The sequence below is a fragment of the Elephantulus edwardii genome, unplaced genomic scaffold (assembly GCF_000299155.1).
Source record: "Elephantulus edwardii isolate Elephantulus edwardi_28Jun2011 unplaced genomic scaffold, EleEdw1.0 scaffold00094, whole genome shotgun sequence".
Classification (NCBI taxonomy): domain Eukaryota; kingdom Metazoa; phylum Chordata; class Mammalia; order Macroscelidea; family Macroscelididae; genus Elephantulus; species Elephantulus edwardii.
In genome coordinates, this window is record NW_006399844.1 from 5,915,489 (window position 1) to 5,925,672 (window position 10,184).

Genomic DNA, 10,184 nt, shown 5'->3' on the forward strand with positions numbered 1-10,184 from the left:
GTCTCTCTGGAGACTAAGATGCGTCTGATACAGGCCATGATCTTTATTATCACTTGTTATGCATCAGAGAGTTGACTAAGGAGGATAGAAGAAGAATTGATGCCTTTGAGCTGCAGTGCTGGAGAAGAGTATTGGGGGTACCATAGACTGCTAGGAAAACAGATTCACCCTGGAGAGGGTTAAACTGGGTGGCTCCTCAGAGGCAATGATTCTGAGGCTCCGTCTAACATACTTTGGACATGTTGTAAGGAGGGACCAGTCCTTGGAGAGGGACATCATGCTTGGTAGGATGGAAGGACAGCACAGAAGGGGAAGGCCCTCTATGAGGTGGATTGATTCAGTGACTGGGGTAATCAGGATGCGAATGTCAGAGACAGTGCGATTGGCACAGGACAGAGCAGAGTTTAGGGCTGTTGTACATAGGGTAGCTATGAGTCGCAAGCGACTTGATGGCACATAACAACAACAACAACAACAATCTGAGTATATCAAATATGGTATAAATATGAGTGATTTTTAACTTACTCTTCATAGCTCATATTGTGTTCTTATTTCCTCTTAACATATTCCATTCCCAAAGGGGCATATACAGACATACCTCATTTTAGTGCTTTTTTCTTTACTCTGTTTTTGTGTTTACAAATTAAGGGTTTTGGCTTTGACAAGTACACTGGCACCCATTATTCCAACTGTTTTTATATCATATTTTGCTAATTCCTACAGTATTGCAAATTTTTTCATAAAGCTATTGGACACATATTGCTGTTCAGTGCCATCAAGCTGGAACCAACTCGGGGCAGACCCATCAGTATGGCAGAAGATTGCTAATCTTTCTCCCATTTTGCAGCTGGGGGATTCGAACTGTGTGCCTCTGAACTGGTAGTGTGTTTCTTTACCACTGGAATACTAGAGCCCCTGGATAGTGAATAGACTATATATATACACTGGGAAACAATAATGTTTCTATGACATGCTTTACTGTAATAATCACTTTATTGTGGTGGTCTGGAACTGGCATGGTACATAGGGGATTGTGAGAAGTCTCTACTTCTTTGGAGGTTCATATCTACACCTTGGGAGAAAGATAGCAGTATCTTCCCATTAAGATATATGGACTGCCAAATCCCATGCAGGCTCAATATGAGTCCAAAACACTCAATGGTCTCTTTTTAAAAAAAAATTTTTTATTATTTGTGTGTGTATGTGTGTGTGTTTACCATCAAAATGGATCTGACTGGAATAGGAGGAGACTGTCCCTCCTTCTCCGGCAGAGCGTCTGGTGGATTCGAACCCCTCACCTCTGGGATTGCAGTGCAGCTACTTGCCATTAGGCCACCAGAGCTCGCCAATGGTCTCCTTTTTAAAAGTCTAGAACTGAACTTGGGAGTATGTGTGAGGTGTGCTTGTACTTCAATTTTCTATAAGCATAGTCTGTCTGAACTGATTGTTCCTTACTGACCCCATACTATTTGACAATACCAGGCCTTTGTACAGTCTCCTCTTTTTCATCATAATATTCACCTTACAGGGAGCTCTAGTAGCTTAATAGCAAAGAATTGTACTGTCAACACAAGAGTACATGATTTGAATAAACCCAATGGTTCATGGGACCAAGATAGGCAATCTCTTTCCATGTGATTTACTGCCTTTGAAAATGCACTGATTTCTATGAAGAGTTGGTTCTGATTTGATGGTACACAACAACAGAATTCAAGTTATACTTTTCTTCAAAACAATTTCAGCCATCTCTGTAAGATGTTGCTCCTCTCCTTCCTGAAGGAGTTCCTCCTTTGCACTACCTCTAGATCGTGTACGTATTTTCTGAATGTACTCACCATACTATTTTGCAAATCATTTAATAATATATTTGTCTCAAACCAGGTCATAAACACCTCAGGTACGGACTCAATATTTTATTAACTGTGACATTCTTAACACTTAGCAGTGATTTCTCCCTCTTGAACTGAACTTGAAATTCATTACTAGTTTTACTAGTCATAAAACAGGAAAAAGCTTCAAGCTTTGTTACCATCATCACATAGGACAATTTTTGTTTTACACTTTATACATTTATCAATGTATATTTTAAATTTATGTTTGTGAAGATGCTGCATTTAATAGGGATGGATAACTTACTTGAAAATAAAAATTTGTTTACATAGTTTCTCTCCTTTGGTCATAAAAACTTTGTTTAAAACTATGAAACTGACTTTCAAGGGGGGAAAAAAAAAGAACGAACTGGGGAGGAGGGTAGAGTAAATAGTGCAACAATGAATGAATGAAAACCCAAAATCTCTGTAAATGTTCATTAAAATTAATAAAATTTAATAATTTTTTTAAAAATCTAAAAAAAAACTATGAAACTTACTCATGGACAACTTAGACCTGATTTACTTCTAAAATGTTGCTAAGCAGTCATGAACAATTATAAAACTCCACTTATAACTCTAAATTTAACACAGTCTCTATCTAAATTGTACCTGTCGATTTCTTGACTATTTAATGCTTATTGATATATGTTAAAATATTTCCCATTTCAACCATGAACTGAGTGGAGGTTTATTATAATCCAAAGTGCTGTCCAGATGCCCATAAGCTAGCTTTTAAAAAAAATTACATTATGATTTTTCCCTTTAATAAAGTTACTAAAAATTGATTTAATTGTTGGTTGGTTTACAATGATGATTTGAAATCATAAATTCTGTACAAGTGTAAAAGAGCTGTAATAATGCCTCATCTTACCCATCCATACAGCTTTTCTACAATTCTGATAAAATTGTGTTTAAAACATATCTTTAAAAAGCTAATTAAGCATAGAAGAAAAAAAAAGCTAATTAAGGTATTTTAAAAATTACACTGCCAAATTACTGAGTTTTTCAAAGCCAGTTTCAATAACTCTTCTTTTAAGTTAGGCATTAAAAATAGTTTGTCGGTGAGCTCTGGTGGCCTAGTGGGAGGAAACTGCACTGCAATCCCAGAAGTGCACGGTTCAAATCCACCAGATGCTCTGCTGAAGAAGGAGGAATAATCGCCTCCTGAACCAGTCAGATCCAATTTGACGGTATACACATTAAATAAATAAATTTTTAAAAAATTTTTTAAAAAAATAGTTTGTCAATACCTTACTTAAGATGCCAGAGCACCAAATCTATTCAATGGTAAAAGAATAGTCTCTTCATAAATGATGGTAGGTAAACTGGCCCTCTATGCAAAACAATGAAGGGGCACCCATACCTCGATCATATAGAAACATTAACTCAAAATGAATAAATGATGTAAACAAAAACTAAAATCATAAAGTTCTTGGCAGAAAATACAGATGTAAGGCTGTAAGACTTTGCTGTTGACAATGGATTTTGTGACAAGCACAAACAGAAAAGGAAAAATAAAGTGGACTACATCAAAATTTTCTTATTATGCAAGGATTTGATCCTGAAAGGAAGAGACAACAAATAAATGGGAGAAAATATTTCAGAATCATATATATGATAAAATTAAATACATAAATGATATAAATAACTCGTACAACTCAACCAAAAGATAAATTTTAAAATGAAGAAATGTCCTTGTGAATACTGGCAAAGAATTCAAGTAGCACGAGTAAAGATGCACAGTGACTACTCTCTCTCTCATTTTCTTAAGGTCCAGAAGGACTCATAGGTGACACTACGTTGGGTTTCCAAGGCTGTGAACTGCCCAGGAGCAGATTACCTGTTTTTCTCCTGCAGAGCTGCTGGTAGATTTGAAAAGCAAGAGAGACAATGCCTTCAGGTTGATGCACAACTCCCTACAACTTTTCAAGAACTACAACAGCAAAGCAGGTAAGTTCTGTAAATTCTAAAAAGTAAAAAATTGTGCATTACACTGAAGTACTCTTTCTCTCTTGTATTGTTTTTAGTAGTTAAAAAAACCAAACCTCAAAGTATTATTGGCCATTTCAACTGGACATTTCCATCATAAAATCTATTTTACAATATAACTTAATGCAGTATATTCTTTAGTTACTTACTGATTCATTTCAGATTATTACATTTAAACTTACCCTTCAGAAGCCGTTTTAGTTTTGTACAATCCACATTAATATACTGCAACAATTCTATATCATGAACATCAACATTATCTTCTGAACAAACAGTCAATTCCTGCAACCTAAAAAGTAAAAAGAAACAAAAATAATATGCTAGCAATTTAAGTTTTAGGATATTCCAAAATCCCAAATTCAATAGATTCTTCTCTCCTTGGTGTTGACAGTTTATTAATTAAATAAATACTTTTAAAAAGGGAATATATCCTATAAAAATCTATAGAGATTAAAGTAATTTAAGGAATAAGTTGAAAAAAAAAAACCCAAATGATAATCTAGTAAATTTAGTATCCGTGTCTCACTGATTGGTATTTCTGTAACAGTATTCCTCACTAAAAGAAACCACAGCTTTTGGAGAAATTTGTTAACTCTAGGAATGGGACGGAAGACATACCAGATGAGTCCGTGTCACCTAAAGCTTTTCTGGAAAAGAAGAAAACTATCAACTACCAAAGATATATAAAAACTCTCAAAGGTTCCTACTTACAGAAGCCTTACTATTGAAAGATGGGACAATTTGACCATCAAAAGAATTGTTTATATAAAACTATAATTAAAAACCAGTGAGTTCATAATAAAGCACACTCTCTATTGTTTACCTTGAAGTGAGCATACCCATAAATACTAAAAATTGATGAATAAGAGAATGAATCAAGATTCTCCCCTGTCTCCTCTGAGACAGTGAATTATACTGCAATACAACTGAAGCAAAAAAATGAAGATCAATAAAAGAGGAAAAATCTTTCGCAAAAATTATAGTTTAAAAATAAAGAAGGGATAGCGTAATAGAACACTGATCATTCTGCAGTTCCTAATCACATGATGGATCCAGGCAATGATCATAATAGCTACTGAAGTATTCTAGCCACCAATCAAATAAACTTGGTTTGAATCAAGCATAGCCAAATGAATGTTTAAAATTCTACAAGGCAACTCAGTTCTTCAACTAGTAAGCAGAATGAAGTAACTGAGAGTAGGTAGGCAGAAAAATTAGGACATGATAAAGATTGTATCATCATCTCACTGCCATCGAGTCAGTACAGATTCATAATTGACCTTCCATTGAGTTTCTGAGGCCCTGTGACCTCCAACAAGATAGACTGACACAATGACTACAACAGTGGGCTCAAGATTATCACAGATCACGACGATGCTGCAGCAGAAGACCTGGTTCAGATTTGTTGTTCATAATGTCATAGGGCTGCTATGAATTGACCTTTACTTGACAGCAACCAAATGCCAAAAAAATCACACGGAAGAGACCAACCACTCTTTTAAAAGTCTAAATCATGAAATGTCATAGCTAATATTTTTTCCTAATATTTACATCTTCACATTTATAACAGTATATCACTGTTGTTGTGTACCATCGATTCAGAACTAATGCTCCAGTGGGTTTTCAGAGGCATTAAACTGCATGGAGGAGATGGCCCATCTTTGTTCTGCAGAGCAGCAGATGGATTTGAAGCGCACACCTTTGCATTGGCAGTGTAATTCCTTACCACGAAGCCACTAGAGCTCCCTATTGTAACAGTATATTCATGTTTAATTGCATTCATCATAACTCACATAACTTTCAGAGAAGTTAATGAAATGTCTACAAAAGTCTAGGTATATTTGTTAATATTTTACTTTTACGTAAACAAAAGAAAGGGTTTAATAAGTGCTTTAAAATTTGGACTATTTGTACTTTAAAAATTGTATAACAATCCTATGTAAATTTAGACACTAACCTGGTAGAAATGCGACTGAAGACTGCATTGAAGTTGTTACAGCTGAGAGAAAATAACACCCCCGAGGCAGAATTTCGAAGTTCAGCTGCATGTTGGTTTCCCTCCCGACAGGTGTGAAGAAAATGGCAAATTTCTGGTAGCAACTGTTTGACCAGCATTGTTTCATCTAATCTCATTGTGTCCTTTGGTTGCTAAAATAAAAATAATGACATATTTCTAAACTTTTCTTGATTTGGCACATATACATGTTAATATACCTTTTTTCAACCTTCTTATTACAGACATTTTCAAACATACAGTAAAACTAAATTAGTATAGTGAACATCTATCACCAATATTCAGCAATTAACATTTTTCTTATTTGCTACATATATGCATGAGAATCAAATCAACTGCTATCAAGTCAATTCAGACTCAAGGTGACACCACATGCTGCAGAGACAATACACTCACTCCACAGGATTCCTGGAATCCTGCCTCTTCTCTGAAGTAGGCTGCCAGGTCTTTCTGCCCAGGTGCCCCTGAAGTGGTTCAAGCTCTCAATGAGTACAAGATGGCTTACCTAAACAACCTAGGGGCTCCCTATCTATCTACAGTCTAAAAAAGATGAGTCTATCTTCATGTGTGTATAGACTGAACTGCATCATCTGAAAATATGTGCTGAGAATCCTATGCTCCTTGAAAGCAAAGATGACAAAGCTTCATCACAAATACTTTGGGCATGCTATTAGGAGAAGCTATTCCCTGGAAAGGAATATCATGGTTTTGAAAGGTGGAGGGATGTCAAAGGAGAGGAAAAATCTCAATCAGATGGAATGGCACAGTGATAACATTAATGGGCTCAAGTGTGTCAGAGATGACAATGGCACAGAACAAGGTTCAGATGTGTTGTTCACAGGATTACTATGAGTCACACTCTACTCAACAGCATCTGATAACAATACCTTAGGAACCTGTTAGAGGTTCCCTGGTGATGCAGTGGTCAAGCATCTGACTGCTAACTGAAGGATCAAAATTTAAACCCACCAGCAGTTTCAAAGGAAGAAAGATGTGACAGTGACCTTCAGTAAGTCTATCCTTGGACCTCCTATGTGGCAATCTTATTCTGTCCTACAAAGTCAATGGGAGTTAGAATTCTTATAAAGGCAACAATTAGGTTTGCTTTATATCTCTGGTTTTATTATGTTAAATTAAGCATATCAGTAAACAGTGTGCCTTAAATCCATCATCAAGACATAAAAGTGCAGATTAAACAAGGGAGCAAGCAAAAGGCAAACATATACATCTGATCATAAAAGAGCTTAAGAAGAGAAGCTGTAAGAGAACTCTCCCTTACAGTCAGAATACTGAATTCTGATTTCTAGATCCCAAAACTGTAAGGAAATAATCTCTGTCCACTGAAGCCACCTATTTGTCATATTTACAGCAGCTCTCTATATAATTAAAACAATCTCCTGATCATTATACTAAAAGGGAGCTGGTGGATTAGCGGTTATGCTGCCAACCCAAAGGCACATGGCCTGAATCCACCAGCTGTTCCACAGGAGAAAAATGGGGAATCTCCTCCTGTGTGATTTACTGCCTCTTAAAAATCACTCGAGGGTCAGCTATGAGTGAACAGTACATACCAACAATAATCATACTATAAAGCCAATCTCTACCCTCAGTGAGCCTTTATCATCATAGGAATTCCCGGTTTTCCTTGAGTTCTAGAAAGCATTTATTCTTATTCACTGGTAAGTGAACTGTGTCATCTACATGAACATTCATTTAAATTCCTGGGCAGTCTATGTACCTCCAGGTGGACTGACCAAAACATCAAGGAGATATTATTTCCTCAACTCTATAAAAATTTTACTCACAATATTGGTAATGATTTGTTCACATTAATGTAAAACAAAGATAAAAGGTAGCTATTCCAACTACTTGTATAATAAATATGTACTCAGGACTCTTTAGTAAACCATCTCAATTTACTACAATCCAAAAATGAAAACAAAAAGACATACGTAAAATTGTTGAGGCAGTCCAAGAAAAAACAATTGACATTATGTTTTTAAAATATAAACTTAATAAACAAATTCTCAATAGTAGATCCAAACAAAGGAATATCTATTTTAAGTATTATAAAAATTACATCATGCCCATTTATTAGAATTTCAACTAGACTATTTCCAAAAAGCATCAAATCAAATGCTGGCCAATAACATTAGCGATCATTCCCTAAAAAATACTTCTACCGGTAATTACAACCAAAATAATAAAGTAACTACAAAGAACTAATTCCAGAAAACATTAAAAATTATTCACTTTTTGTCGCTGTATTTAATAGAGCTTTTGTTATTCCACTCTCTTTTATAAACAAATAACCATATATACCTTAGTTATCTAGTCCTATTGCACACACAAGTGAATGGCTTTGACAGGCAGAAAGTTTCTCAGTTTAGGGGCTAGAAATCTGAATGCAGGGTGCTACGTCCAGGGAAAGAGTCATATTCGTTGGCTCCATGATGGTCATCATGTGGCATAGGGTCTATCTTCTCCCCTCTTTGTTTCCTGCTTGTTGTTTTAATCTTTTCCATTTCAAAAGAGACTGACCCATAACTGATATTCATTTGGCAAGGAAATAAAACCTATCAAATGGGGAAATGACAACTTCTTTGATAAATGGTGTGGGGGAAACTGGACTGCTACCTACAGAAAGCTGAACAGCATCCACACCTGTCATCCTACACAAAAATCAACACAAAGTGAATCAGAGACCTGGGAGTAAAGCCCAAAACCATAAAGTTCATCAGAGACAAACTGGGATCAAGCTTAGAAGGCCTTGTCTATGGTACAAAAAAGACTGCAAAATACAATCAGAAATGTGCCATCTGTAGAGGATAAAAAAGATGAATGGGACCTTCTAAAGATTAAATCTCTGCGCTCATTAAAAACTTTTGCCGAAAGGGTGAAAACAAGCTAAGAATAAACATTTGGTAATACCATCTCAGACAAGTTTACAGAATCCTACAGAGCTTCCACAAGAAAAAGACTGATAACTCAATTACAGAACAGACAAAAAGATACGGAAAAAGCTTTCACAAAGGATGACACATTTGGATGGCCAACAAACATATGAAGAAATTCTCAAAATCACTGGCAATAAGAGAGATGCATATCAAAACCAAAATGAGATACCATCTTACCCCAGGAGCAGTGGCAAAGCTTAGGGGCAAGCAATTTAAGTGTTGGAGAGGTTGCAGAGAGATGGGAATTCTCATACAACAGTGTTTCCTCAAAAAGTTGAACATACATGACCCACCTATTCCACTACTAAGAATATGCCCCAAGGAAATTAAAACTGAGGCACACAGATCTGTACACCAATGTTCATAGTATTGTTATTCACCATCACAAAAACATGGAAACAGCCCAAATGTCCAACTACAACTGAGTGGACTGAGAAATTGTGGTACATTTACACAACAGAATACTATGCAGCACTCAGGAGCAACAATTTTGAAATATACTACATAATGTGGGAGAGACTGGAGAGCATTATGCTGAATGAAACAACTCAGTCTCATAAGAACAAAAACTGCATAAGGCCATTATTGTAAAAATAGAAGGGTAACTAGTAAAACATGTATGGGGACCAAAGAGGGGAAGGGGTGGGAGCAAAGAGGTGAGGACAGAAAGGGACAAAACCAGAGTTGCACAGTTTGGTGGGTGAAGGGAGGGGGTGAAGGAAATGGAAAGAATCTGACAGGGACTTGAAATGACTGGGTAATGATGGGCAAGGTCCAACAGTGGTGACTGATTTTATAAAACATAATGCATCATACCGAGGTTTATTGAGGCTTTGTTCAAAATAGCAAGGAGTTGGAAACAACCTAAGAGCCCATCAACAAAAGGACAGAAAAGCTGTGGTATATTCACACAATGGAATACTACACTGCATTGAAAAACAAAGAACTCCTGCAATACTATTCAAAATGGGGGACCCTGGAGGACATTATGCTGAGTGAAATATCTCAGTCACAAAAGGACAAATACTGCATGGTGCCACTGTTGTAAAACAAGACTGACATCAGGGTTGGGAGGGGACTGAGAAAGATGGGTCTAATAATGTATACTGCATTGATGAGGGAGAAAACTGTTTAAAAGGGATATGTGAATTAGGTATTATTGTCATGACAGGGGTCTGGAATGAAGGCTGCATAGTGGAATGGACCTGGGGGGAGGGATTGTGAAACAATGAAAGAATTTTTCTTTTACTTTTCAAAGAGAAGAGTATACTGGGTGGGTAGGAGTAGGTAGGGAGAAAAGTGCAATAATGAATGAATGAAAATCCAAAATCTCTGTAAATTTTCATAAAATTA

At 36.2% G+C, this 10,184-nt stretch overlaps 1 protein-coding gene across 1 annotated transcript in view; it reads right to left on the reverse strand.

Moving 5' to 3' along the window:
- NF1 (neurofibromin 1) overlaps nucleotides 1-10,184 on the reverse strand; it is a 330,500-nt gene that overhangs the window by 209,414 nt on the left and 110,902 nt on the right. Inside the window, exons 4-5 of the mRNA XM_006891069.1 lie at nucleotides 5,818-6,008; nucleotides 4,043-4,149 (exon numbers count right to left, since the gene is read on the reverse strand). Of these exons, the coding sequence (XP_006891131.1) occupies nucleotides 4,043-4,149; nucleotides 5,818-6,008 (298 nt within the window). The remainder of the gene's footprint in view (nucleotides 1-4,042; nucleotides 4,150-5,817; nucleotides 6,009-10,184) is intronic.